This window comes from Lycorma delicatula, chromosome 12 (genome assembly GCF_047948215.1).
Source record: "Lycorma delicatula isolate Av1 chromosome 12, ASM4794821v1, whole genome shotgun sequence".
In the NCBI taxonomy this organism is placed as follows: Eukaryota; Metazoa; Arthropoda; class Insecta; order Hemiptera; family Fulgoridae; genus Lycorma; species Lycorma delicatula.
In genome coordinates, this window is record NC_134466.1 from 75,178,564 (window position 1) to 75,193,223 (window position 14,660).

The 14,660-nt window shown below is 30.2% G+C and overlaps 1 protein-coding gene across 2 annotated transcripts in view; it reads right to left on the reverse strand.

Moving 5' to 3' along the window:
• The window catches only part of Stacl (SH3 and cysteine-rich domain-containing protein), a 1,060,888-nt gene that overhangs the window by 855,815 nt on the left and 190,413 nt on the right, over positions 1–14,660 (reverse strand). For both annotated transcript variants that reach the window (XM_075379276.1, XM_075379274.1), the window contains exon 2: positions 999–1,121. In XM_075379276.1, coding sequence (XP_075235391.1) covers positions 999–1,086 — 88 coding nt within the window. In that variant the 5' untranslated portion in view covers positions 1,087–1,121. The remainder of the gene's footprint in view (positions 1–998; positions 1,122–14,660) is intronic.

Consider the following 14,660-nt stretch of genomic DNA (forward strand, 5'->3'; position numbering starts at 1 on the left):
TAATTTACGCGTTTAACTTCTGTTTGTACCGCGAGTTAAATTTTTGGATCTACTCGTAAACAGAAGGTAATCCAAGATAGTCATGAATTTCTCAATCCCTAACAACCACGGAGCCTCTTAGTATTCACCAATTTATTTTGGAATTTTCGAATCTCAATATTGTTTGTTACTCGTGGTGCCCGCAGTTGGATACCGTACTTCCAGATAGGTTTAAGGATAATTCTTGTAACTTTTGTGTATAGAATATGTTTTTCTGTATACTTTTTTATATTTTTTATTACTCGACCGAAAGTTAATTTTTAAAGATTTTATTTCGCTTATTTTATATTTTAATACTTGTAAATTAAAAAAAAATAATAATTTACTTCCGTAGTTCCAAAGTTTCTTATAATTCTTATTTTTAGTACGCGGTTTATAATAATATTATTCGTGCATTATAATTGTTAAAAATTTACAAAAAATTGCAAATCGTGAAAGTATTAAGAATAATTTTTAAGCAGTACGGTGTACAGAATAAAGAAAATAATTCAGTCTACTAAATCTTCATCGATCTCGTCTTAAACACGCTTTATAACTTTTTAATATTATTAGTACTGTTTTATTTATTTAAGCCTCGACCCGTTTGAGGACTGTTAAATATTAAGCTACCGATCAGCCCGATGTTTCTCGCTCGGCAATATTTCTAAGCGCTAATATTAAATCCCGGTTTAGATTTCCACGGCGTAAAACTACTCTTGGAGTTTTTATTAATTAAAAATCATTCCGTAATGTTATAATTAAAAACATTTTTCTTAATCTACGTCAGTAGATTAAAAATCTACCGACGCGTGCAGGAAGGGGTTAACGTGGTCCTCAGTCAGGAATTTTGTTAATTTTGTATCACACTTGTTAGTAAACTATCTCTAATTTTGTTAAAGGAAAGAAATCAATAATTAAATAATAAATTGAAATAAAATTTTGGTTAGTTACGGTAACTTTCTTTTTAATTATTCGTTTACCCTGGCAATTTTGTACGGCAGTTACAGTATACGTAGGCCTTCTCAAAGTAAATTCCACAACGTCTTCTGCAGGGAAAATGACGTACATTCTTCTGTGTACAACATGGCGCCGACCAGTGTCGCCTGTAATTAATGAAATACGATAAAATGATAAATAAAATGTATTATTAAATTAATAAAACAAACCAAAAATAAGTAAATAAATGAAAGAAAAATTAAAAATAATGTAGTAAAAGGAACTGATTATAAAAAATTATTTTTTTTTATTGTAATTTTATTTTTAGACCGATATTAGAACGAGAAAGGCAGGAAATATTTCATTCCGAACAACTATAAATTTATCAGTTTTTTTTTTCACCGGTTGGAAACTTAAAAAAAATCCCAACATCCACTTTTATTTGTATTACATTCAAATTTTTTTTTCACAAAATTGTACTTCGGTACATAAACGGCATAAAACTAAGAATTTTTATAAATAAATGATGTTTTAAATAAATATAATATTTTGAACGATATAGAAAACATAATTTAAATTTATTAAAAATAGATTAAATAAATAAATACAGCGATGATGTTAATAGAATTTATAAGGGCTAGAAAATTGCAAAATGTGTAAATAATAATTAAATTATATTTAAAAATAAATAATAACATTTTTCTTTTTTTTAATACTTTTATTTACGGTCGCATCAACAATTAAGAGTGATTAACGACTCTTCAGAGTAATATAACTGGGTAAATGTGTAGTCTCGAACAAACTCAGGCCAGCCGTTCCTGAGATGTGTGATTAATTGAAATCCGCACACCAAACAACACCGGTATCCACGATCTAGTATTCAAATCCTAATAAAAGCGACTAAAGAAAAGCATTTAAACCTAAGGACTTCGACTCGAAATCAGCCGATTTACGACGACGAGTTTATCGGTACAAAAACCCGGCAGGCCGGTAATCGTTTTTTGTTTTTTACTTCCTTATACGAAGTAAAGGAAGTATTGTGATCGCGAAAAATTTCGGTTTTCACATTTCAACCGAAATATCTATTTTGATCATACCTGAATATATTTTGACTAGTTTCGGCGTGACGTCTGTACGTACGTACGTATGTATCTTGCATAACTAAAGAACGATTAGCCGTAGGATGTTGTAACATCTACTTGTGCACCTTCCCCTTTTTATTAGAATCGACTGAAGCAAAAGTGTCAAAAAAAGCCCAAAATACAAAACAAATTGGATTTTGGACTTTTTCTTAATTGCAGTAATAAGCCCTGATTGAGAACCTTTCAACGATATATCATAAGTGATACTTATTTTCAGTGGTTCCAGAGTTATAGCCGCAAAATGAAATTATAATTAATGAAATATTTGGATCTTATAAGCGGAAGGCATATCGGTTCGAATCAGACTTCATCTCCTTTTTTTAATTTATTAATAATTAATTATTTACCTCTGATTATAAAAAAATTTATTTTATTCAATAATAAAAAAGAGAAATATGAAAAAATATCAAAAGTTATTAATGAAATAAAATTTTATGTACTTTTCATTTAAAAAAAAAAGAAGTGTATATGTCATTTAATAAGGCGTACATGGAAGTCATGTGGTGTCCAAATCAGACTTTAATTTCTTATTTATATAAAATTATTTTATTTTAATTTTATTAATTTCATTTTTATTTTAAATACGAAGAACTCTTCAAAAACACCACTATATGTATCAAAAAAGAAAAGTTTACAAGAAGCACAATAATTCCGGAACTGCAGCTCGACAAAAATATGAAAACAAATGCAGAAAAAACGTAAAAGAATTTTAGCACAAGCTAAGGAATCTATGGAAAACGGAAATTAGTTTTTTTTTTGTTTTCAGTCATTTGACTGGTATGATGCAGCTCTCCAAGATTCCCTATCTAGTGCTAGTAGTTTCATTTCAGTATACCCCCTACATCCTACATCCCTAACAATTTGTTTTACATATTCCAAACGTGGCCTGCCTACACAATTTTTCCCTTCTACATGTCCTTCCAATATTAAAGCGACTATTCCAGGATGCCTTAGTATGTGGCCTATAAGTCTGTCTCTTCTTTTAACTATATTTTTCCAATCGCTTCTTTCTTCATCTATTTGCCGCAATACCTCTTCATTTGTCACTTTATCCACCCGTCTGTTTTTTAACATTCTTCTATAGCACCGTATTTCAAAATCTACTAATCTTTTCTTCTCAGGAACTCCGATTGTCCAAGTTTCACTTCCATATAAAGCTACGCTCCAATCATATACTTTCAAAAATCTTTTTCTGACATTTAAATTAATTTTTAATGTAAACAAATTATATTTCTTACTGAAGGCTCGTTTAGCTTGTGCTGTTCGGCATTTTATATCGCTCCTGCTTCGTCCATCTTTAGTAATTCTATTTCCCAAATATCAAAATTCTTCTACCTCCATAATCTTTTCTCGTCCTATTTTCACATTCAGCGGTCCATCTTTGTTATTTCTACTACATTTCATTACTTTTGTTTTGTTCTTGTTTATTTTCATGCGATAGTTCTTGCGTAGGACTTCATCTATGCCGTTCATTGTTTCTTCTAAATCCTTTTTACTCTCGTCTAGAATTACTATATCATCAGCAAATCGTAGCGTCTTTATCTTTTCACCTTGTACTGATACTCCGAATGTAATTTGTTCTTTAATATCATTAACTGCTAGTTCCATGTAAAGATTAAAAAGTAACGGAGATAGAGAATATCCTTGTCGGACTCCCTTTCTTATTACGGCTTCTTTCTTATGTTCTTCAATTGTTACTGTTGCTGTTTGGTTGCTGTACATGTTAGCAATTGTTCTTCTATCTCTGTATTTGAACTCTAATTTTTTTTAAATGCTGAACATTTTATTCCAGTCTACGTTATCGAACGCCTTTTCTAGATCTATAAACACCAAGTATGTCGGTTTGTTTTTCTCTAATCTTCCTTCTACTATTAATCTGAGGCCTAAAATTGCTTCCCTTGTCCCTATACTTTTCCTGAAACCAAATCGGTCTTCTTCTAACACTTCCTCCACTCTTCTCTCAATTCTTCTGTATAGAATTCAAGTTAAGATTTTTGATGCACGACTAGTTAAACTAATTGTTCTGTATTCTTCACATAAATCTGCCCCTGCTTTCTTTGGTATCATTACTATAACACTTTTTTGAAGGCTGACGGAAATTCCCCTTTTTGATAAATATTACACACCAGTTTGTATAATCTATCAATCGCTTCCTCACTTGCACTGCGCAGTAATTCTACAGGTATTCCGTCTATTCCAGGAGCCTTTCTGCCATTTAAATCTTTTAATGCTCTCTTAAATTCAGATCTCAGTATTGTTTCTCCCATTTAATCCTCCTCAACTTCCTCTTCTTCTTCTATAACACCATTTTCTAATTCATTTCCTCCGTATAACTCTTCAATATATTCCACCCATCTATCGACTTTACCTTTCGTATTATATCTTGGTGTACCATTACTTTATTATCTGTGAGAATATTTGTTTTTTTTTTTTAATTTTCACACAATAACATGAATATGAATATCAGAAAGATACAATATTTGATGTAATTATTGTTGAACAATCTAACATAATATATTTCCAAAACAAATAAATTTTGAAAAAATAAAGATTTCAAGCAAAAAAAAATTGTACAAGAAGATAAATACATTAATTTTTTTCGAGCGTTTTGGTGTTAAATTTAAAACTTATAATGAAACCTGCATATATGGAATAAAAAAAAAATAATAATAAAATAAAATAGGTAAAAAATAACAATTTTAAAATTTGAATGCTTTGTTAAATTTCTGTTGTTTGAAGGTTGCGCCAAATTCATTGTTCGTTAATTACTTTTTAATTGGCTCCGACTTCAGAAAGTCTAAGTATAAAAAACAACTGATACAATATTATTTATTATATTTTTTAACAGTTTCTTTGAAGTCTTTTTTTAAACATGTTTTTATTAAATTATTTTATGAAACGGGTAATTTAAGTTAAAACTTATCGATAAAGTTATAACGGGGACTACTTTAGATGATAAATCGAGTTTTATTATTTCAATCTTTCTCTTTTTTCTTTTATTCCTGGCTCTTTCTTTTTTGTATGATTTCATCGTGCTTTCAATTGTAGCACTAAGCCGGCTGAGAATTACATAAATATACGTACCATAGATTGTATATAGCGTGCTTTCCGATATCAAAAACTATTATAAAACTAGTCTTTTAAATGTGGAACAAAATCAAAATCTAGGTTTCCAAACGTATTCCGTTAAAAGAGCAACCATATCATATTTATTCTTATTTATTATATTTATTTACTTTTTAATTATATTTTATTTGTTATATCTTTATTCGATTCTTAGCTCAAACTTAAAATTTTCACATCAGTAACAATTAAAGTTTATCAAGCTCAATCCATCTCGCTAAACCTTTTCAAAAATCGTAACGGCTTAAAAAGGATGGAAAAAAGGGATTTTCCCGGTAAAAATAATACAGAAAAGCAACACTCGAGCACTCTAGTCCCACGAAAAAGTTCTGTAATCCAGAGAAATTTGTTCATTCAGTAATTATGAATAAATGTTATGAAAAATATATAAGCAACATCTTATAAGAAAGATCCAGCAGCAAGGTTAAAAAGTCTAGGCTCTGTCGTCTATAGGTAACGCCCCTCTCTACGACAAACTTACATTCTTTTCCAACTATATCTTTTCAAGAAAAAAAAAAATATATATATATATATATATATATATATTTAAATTACTTATTTACTTCCTTGTACGAAGTAAAGGAAGTATTGTGATCGTGAAAATTTTCGATTTTTAAATTTCAACGGAAATATCCATTTTGACCATCCTTGAACCCATTTTGACTATTTTCGGCGTGACGTCTGTACGTATGAATCTTGCATAACTCAAGAATGATTAGCCAAAGGATGTTAAAATTTTGGATTTAGGACTGCTGTAACATCTAGTTCTGCACCTCTCCTTTTGAATATAATCGACTGGACCAAAAGTGTCCAAAAAGCCCAAAATCCAAAAAAATTAATTTTGAACTTTTTCTTAACTGCAGTAATAAGCTTTCATTGAGAGTTTTTCAACGAAAATAAGTGGTACTTATTTTCATTGCTTTCAGAGTTATAGCCAAATAAAATTTTAATTAATGAAATATTTGGATCTTACAAGGGGAAAGCACATCGGTTCAAATCTGACATAATCTTCTTTTTTTAACCTTTTTTTTTTTAATTGAAATATATTGATTTATTAATAATTATTAACCTCTGATTGTAAAAAAAAATTACAATAAATAGTAATTCAATAATAATAATAATAATAAATATGAAATTATTAATGAATGAAATTTTATGTATATTTCATTTTAAAAAAAAACTTGTATATCTAATTTAACAAGCGTTCAAGGAAGTCATATGGTGTTCAAATCAAAGTTTTTTCTCTGCGGATATGTTATCAAGGATCACGAAAATAGTTTCTTTCTTTTTCTTCCCGAAGTTCTTTGTTCTTTTAGACTGTTTAGCTGTTCTTTTTTCAGTACTTTCTCTTCCGTTGAGGTTTTTTCACCTACAGGAACCTTTAATTCAAAAAGTATTTTTCTGTATTCTTTTGCATCTAGTCAGTCATTTTCTGTAACGTTGAATATTTTGAGCTCTTCTTTCGTCTGTTTAACACTCTGGAACTTACAGGTTAAGGGTAAAATTTTCCGCTCATAAACGGCGAGTCACTGTGACGAGAGCCGCATTATCGGACCGTGTTGGAGTTCCTCGATGAGGTTGCGTTGTTTAACCGACATCGGTAGATTAGTGAAGAGTAAAGTATAATGACTTCTACCGTGCTGCTGTGGGCAGCTAATCCAGAGATAATGGCTGGCCACCAACCAGATAAAGTCCCAAGCGCTTTAAATGGTGGACAGGTACTAGCTGGCATACTGCGACCGAGGCGTAACAGGAATAATAACAACGGGTGCGCTCCCCGGTTTAGTTTTATTGTATGACAAGTGAGCGGTTAGGACACGTAAGCTGGTGGGGTGTATGGCACCTCGCTTAGTCCGTTCACGTTGTTAGGTAAGCTCATTAGGAGCTATTAGATTATCGGTCGCTAAACTGTTTTTGAGGCACAGTAGCCGTTTTTGACACGGACATTTGGTCATATGATCTAGGGCGACCGAATGGGGTGGTGGCGGGAGAAATGCCAGTTAGCCAGATCCCCTGAAGTAATACCTTATTGTGGTTCTAGGGGTAAACAAAAAGAAAAAGACAGAGATAAAGAAGAAAGAATAAATTGTACTATAAGAAACTTAGAATGGAATCATTTGAGGAACTCTCTGTAGAAAATTAAAAAAAAATTTTACCTGTTTGCTTGAGAGAAAAAAATGAACACAGTAAACAAAATTAAAGAAATGCAGGAAAATTTAGAAATTTCCTCCTCTTTAAATCGTAGAAAATTAACCAACAGTTTAAACGTTGTTAAACAAATCAATTCTTTTTTATTACGTGAAAATAAATTTTAATTTGATAGTTAGCAATATCTTAAATAATTCGTTATTTTTAGTGAAAAAAGAACAAAAACCACCTGTTGTAATTAAAATAGAAATATTCGTGTAAATATTATTATATTTATTTAGAGATTTTATTACGTTTAAAAATATTTGAATCTCATGAATAAAGTATCTAGTTTTTTGTCTATAATATTCAATAACTAACATCCACGTGCAGTCCAATTTAAAAAATAACTTTTTCATGAAAACGATTGATTAGTTTTGCTTTACTCAGCTCATCCGTACAATATTGTGAAATCAAAATCAAAATCAAATCATGTTTTTCGTTTATTATTTTGTTATAGTAATTTTGTATACCTGATTTTTAATACTAACAATAATTATGTATTTATTTACCGAATAACAATGATATAACATAAATTATAATTAAAAAACGTATATTAAAATATAATAAAATAATCTTTTCCCATCTGACCTACGAAAGACTTCAGAAAAATAACCGTAGTCGATTCCATATAATTATCATGTTGAGGAAACGTTCATTGGAAGAGGAAAGACGCAAAGATGCAATTCATGCATTTCTAAAAACGTATGATGGATACCAATTTATAATATCGGGTAACTAATCGATATAATACAGGTGGTCAAATGAAACCGGCTGCAGGAAATAAAAATTAAAAATGAAAAACAAAAGTAACATTAAATTACTTACATTTATTGATTCTAGATTACAGTGCTTAAGTAAATAGCAAACAAAAAACCGTTAAATCATATAATCAAACAAATTGTTAATAAAAATAAAAAAAATAAAAAATCGAAATAAAGTATAAAAAGCTAAAAACAAATCTTAAACGCTCAGGTTGATAACCTTAAAAAAATATATATATGAAAAAATATACAAACAAATCTATAAAATAAAAATCGGACTTTCGCCTTTATTATTTAATTGTGCACTAGAATTTCTGATACGCGAACGGTTTAAAATTAATCCAAAAAATATTCACATAGGATACAAAAGAGATAACTTAAATTTAAATCGCCTAGGATTTGCCGAAAACTAAGCTTTATTAGCTGATAGTATCGCAGAAGCCACGATACAAATAGCAAGTATAGAAGAACTTGCGAATAAAATTGGACTTAAAATTTCTTACGAAAAGACTAAAAGGATGGCTATAGATCCTTTAGTTAATTGTGTGAATATTAACGGAAACAAAGTAGAACTTGTAGAAAAATTTAAATATCTTGTAGAGAACGTTACTTGTAATTTGTAACGAAAAACAAAATCGGACTGAAAGACTTAATAAATTATTTAAAGTACTACAAGTAACCAAAAAAACTTACAACAAAAAATCGCTCTCGATTAACACTAAAATTAGACGTTACAAAACCGCGGTTAAACCGGTAATTACTTACGCGAGCGAGACTTTATTTAGATTAAATCAGAAAAATAGGACCGAACCTTTGCTTAAAGTTGAACTCAGGATTCTTAGAACCCGCATAAACAAAAAATATAAACACGAAAATCGGTACAGATTATCGCCTAATAGATTTCCGTACGAAAACATGGAATCCTTAATCGTTATAAAAAGAAACGAATTTCTTTGTGCGCACACTCGTTAAGATTACCGCAGGTTAGGATTACTAAGAGAATTATCGATCGATTTTGGTCTTTAAAAAATCCGCCATTATGGATCAAAGAAATTAAAGAAGACATGCAAGAATTAAGTTTGACTTAACGAAGATTTACTTAATAAATCCGAAAAATTAAAATTTGTTATTACAAATTTACCGACTTTAAATTATACCGACTTTAAAGTAAGAACTTTTAATTATGCAAAAAGGATTTATTCAGAAGAGGATCGTAAAGCAAGATCATTAAGAACGACTAAATATTGGGAGAAAGTAAAAGCTAAGGCCAAAAGATCGGCAAAAAAGACTTGAATTATTGTGACTAAAGTGGTCCTTTGCGGCCTTAAAAGTAAAAATAAAAAATAAAAATAAAAATCTGATGTGGACAGCACATGACTTCCTTGTACAATTAAATTACATACACCCATTTTTTTTTTGTTTTTCTTTTATAAGTACTTATATTTATTTCAAACTTACGAAAAATGGTTATGGTAAATTTATTTCATTTGAAAGAGATACGATCCTCCAGTTCTTTAATAAAATGGACGGTTACACAATTGGATTGTGGTGGACACAATGCTTCACATTTTATTACGGTGTCCGTATCGGTATTATATATAAGTTTATATTTTAATTTTGTTTCATATCGCTCAAGTAATTATGCGGTATAAGTGAGAATGTGTCAGATCCGTAACCTTGTACACATCGGTTCGAATCTGACTTCATATGTATATATTTTTTCTAGCAATTATTGATATGACCAACCTTTACGGCAAGGAATGATCGAAATCAAAAATAGGAAAAAAAATATTGCTATAACTTTCTGATTAAGTAAAATATCGGATTCAGTTAAATGTCTCACTATTCTTTGTATAAGGGTCTAAAAGTTATCTAAGTAGTTTTTTTATATAATCAACCATGGACCCAGAGGGTGGAAAAAATTGGGTTTTGAAGACAAAAAAAAATCATACCTCCCTGAATAGGCACAGTATCGAATCGGTTTAAAGTGTTCTTTAGTACTCTAAACATTAACTAGAACTTTTGTCCGAAATAATTTTTGATATAACCAACCCTTACGTTAAGAGATGATCAAAATGTTACTGGAATTGTAAGATGGGGCTTGTCGTATGCTAAATATGTGAAACATTTTTCACATCCAACCATTGTCGTAATGAGTAAATTTGAAGTTTTTCTTAATTTTAGGGTTGGAAAGTTTTTTTATCCCCTCCTTAGCACCGGCGGAATTTTTTTTTCAACTTTTTTTATTTTTTTTTTTGTCTTTTTGTCTTCAGTCATTTGACTGGTTTGATGCAGCTCTCCAAGATTCCCTATCTAGTGCTAGTCGTTTCATTTCAGTATACCCTCTACATCCTACATCCCCAACAATTTGTTTTACATACTCCAAACGTGGCCTGCCTACACAATTTTTCCCTTCTACCTGTCCTTCCAATATTAAAGCGACTATTCCAGGATGCCTTAGTATGTGGCCTATAAGTCTGTCTCTTCTTTTAACTATGTTTTTCCAAATGCTTCTTTCTTCATCGATTTGCCGCAACACCTCTTCATTTGTCACTTTATCCACCCGTCTGATTTTTAACATTCTCCTATAGCACCGCATTTCAAAAGCTTCTAATCTTTTCTTCTCAGATACTCCGATCGTCCAAGCTTCACTTCCATATAAAGCGACACTCCAAACATACACTTTCAAAAATCTTTTCCTGACATTTAAATTAATTTTTGATGTAAACAAATTATATTTCTTACTGAAGGCTCGTTTAGCTTGTGCTATCCGGCATTTTATATCGCTCCTGCTTCGTCCATCTTTAGTAATTTCACTTCCCAGATAACAAAATTCTTCTACCTCCGTAATCTTTTCTCCTCCTATTTTCACATTCAGCGGTCCATCTTTGTTATTTCTACTACATTTCATTACTTTTGTTTTGTTCTTGTTTATTTTCATGCGATAGTTCTTGCTTTTTTTATAATTAATTATATTGATTTATTAATAATTATTAACCTCCGATTGTAAAAAAAAAGTTTAAAATAAATAATAATATTCAATAATAACAATAAAAAAAGAAAAAAGTCAAAAGTTATTAGTGAAATAAAATTTTATGTACTTTTCATTAAAAAAAAAAAAATTAAATGAAATTGGATTCGAACCGATGTACCTTCCCCTTGTAAGAACCAAATATTACATTAATTAATATTTTATTTGGCTATAACTCTGGAACCGATGAAAATAAATACCAGTTGTGATATATCGTTGAAAATCTGTCGATGAGGGCTTATAACTGCAGTTAAGAAAAACTCCAAAATCCAAATTCTATGGATTTTGGGCTTTTTTTGTACACTTTTGGTGAAATAGATTGCAATCAAATGGGAGGTGCATAATTGGATGCGATAACATTCCTAAATCTAAAATTTCAACATTCTACGCTTAATCGTTTTTGAGTTATGCGAGATACAAACGTACATTTGTACGTACAGACATCACGCCGCAAATAGTAAAATTGTATTCAGGGATGGTCAGATGAAAATTTCCGTTGAAATTTGAAAACCGAAATTTTTCGCGATCACAATACTTTCTTTACTTCGTACAAGGACGTAAAAATCGATATTTATCAACAACAGTAATTATTTTAATTCGTCACAAATTATTTTTATCGGTAACTGGTCCCTGGTTATTGAATTCACTGCTGGAACAATTCGATTTCGCAGATCTTGAAGAGTAGTAGGCTTAAATGGTAAACCCTCTGGGTCGGTCTAATTGTTAACTCGTCATCGCAAATCAGTTGATTTCGAAGTCGAGAGTTCTAAGGTTCAAATCCTAGCAAAGGCAAGAATAACCTTTTTACGGATTTGAATACTAGATAGTGGATACCGGTGTTCTTTGGTGGTTGGGATTCAATTAACCACACTCAGGAGTAATCGACCGGAAACTGTACAAGACTACGCTTCATTTACTTAATAGATTGATATATTCATAAATATCATCCTCTGAAGTAATACTTTACGGTAGTTCCCGAGGCTAAACAGAAAAAAAGATAATAACCTTGAAATGAAAGGTTACATATATATATTTGTTTATATTCTATTGTCGACATATTACGAAATAGAATTATAACGAGTGTTCCGGTCTAAAGTAATAAAAAATATTACATTTGCTATTTAAAAATGCAATTATAGAGATAAAACATTTCATTTAATAGAACGTAGTAATATTAAAAATGCCTGTCTTATAAAAACAAAATTTATAAAAAAATAAGAAAGAATAATACTCGTGTAATGACACGCTTGTAATACATTATAATATGAAAACAAGTTTAAATTTACTATTATGTTATATTACAATATAATAAGAATAGAGTGGGGCAGCTTACGCTTTAATATCAACGCGTCACTTTATGTTTAAATGACTTGAAAATAATGACGTGATATTTAATAATTAAAAGTCCGATGTTTGATATAAACGAGGTCATGGTTTTAGGTAGACTTTTAGTCTAAATCAATAAAGATCTTTAATAATTAAAAATGAATTATTTTTTTATTTTTATGTAAAATATCTATTTTTCAAATAAAATGAATTATCCAATTTTAAGGGGTTGTAAATGGGTAAAACCCCCCAAATTACAAAATAGTTTATTTTATTATATTTTTGGACAATATATTTTTTTAGATAGATTTCATAAGAAAGCACCTACCTATTGTAATGGGTATCACATTTTAATTCCGGAAAATTTCGACATATCTTCGTGTTTCACATCCCCCAGTCCCCAAAACCACCGTCAGAGCTCAAAAATTTATATATATATATATATTTATTTATTTATTTATTTCACTTTCTTGTGGACATTATAACTGCCGTAATTTTGGGCTAATCACTTTCAAAATTTTCATTAAAAATACCTCCTCCAAAAATCTCGGTCGAGTTCATTAACGGCCAAAATTGTACCATGGAAATGGAAATGGGGAGCGGGGCTTTTTAAAAAAAAAACAAAAAATTGCTATAACTTTCCTATTAAGTAAAATATCGAATTCGTTTAAAGTTCCTACTATTTTTTAGATAAGCGCCTAAAACATATACGAGTAATGTTTTTGATGTCACCAACCATTGACACAGGGGGTGCAAAAATGGGGTTTTGAAGAGAAAAAATCGTACCTCTCTTAATAGGCACAGCATTGAATCGGTTTAAAGTGGTCGGTAGTCCTCTAAAACTTTTGTTTGAAACAAATTTTGATATGACCAACACTTACGGCAAAGAATGACCAAAATATTGCTGGAATTGTAAGGCGGGCTTGTCGTATTTTAAACATGTCGTATTGAGTAAATTTGATGGTTTTCTTAATTTTAAGGTGGAAAAATATTTTATCCCCAACTTAGCACCGGTGAAATCTACCTCCGACTTCCGGCGTGCTGAAAGGGATGTTTTTTCACATTTTTTTATTGTCATTATTGAATAATTATTTATTGTAAAAATCGTTTTACAACCACGAATTAATAATTATTAATAAATCAATAAAAGTTAAAAAACAGGATATGAAGTCTGATTCGTACCCACATCCCTTCCCTTGTAAGCTCCAAATATTTCATTAATTAAACTTTTATTTGGGTATAACTCTGGAAGCGATGAAAATAAGTACCTCGTGATATATCGTTGAAAAGCTCTCAATAAGGGGTTATTACTGCGGTTAAGGGGGAAAGTTCAAAATCCTATTGTTTTTAGAATTTTGGGCTTTTTTGGTTCAGTCGATTGCAATCAAAAGGAGAGGTTCACAACTAGATGTTACAACAGTCCTAAATCCAAAATTTCAACATCCTACGTTAATCGTTTTTTAAATTATGCGAGATACGTACATACTACGTACGTACAGACGTTACGGCGAAACTAGTCAGAATTGATTCAGAGATGGTCAAAATTGGTATTTCCATTGAAATCTGACCGTAATTTTTCGCGATCGCAGTACTTCCTTTACTTCGTACAAGGAAGTAAAAAGTATCAAAATTACGGTTATATTTTGTTTGATAGTATATTTTTAATACCGGTTAAATTTTATTTCTACCTTTTTGATCCTCTAAAATTTCTCATTATAAAATTTTTTATAATCGTTAATAAAAATTCTTATTGAGAAGCTTTATTAATATATTAATATATATTATTTTGTATTTTTTCTCTTTTAATATATTCTTATAATTTATATTTACTTACGTTAAATTTTAATTAGCGATTAATTAAAAATAGGGAATGTTTTTGAAATACCTTTTCCGTACTTAGATTAATTTAATCGTAATAATAGTACTGGAATCTACACGGCTGGATATCATATAATTTAGATACGACCTTGTCTTGATGAGAATATGATTGGTTGGCTGCCGTTATAGTTACACCAAATGCGATATCGTATTAGATGGGACATCATATCCATATATTCACATCCAAATTCACTCACCCTCCCTAATTCTCTTGTCTGCATGACTGTTTCTCCCCTTTCTCTCACTTAACGAGAA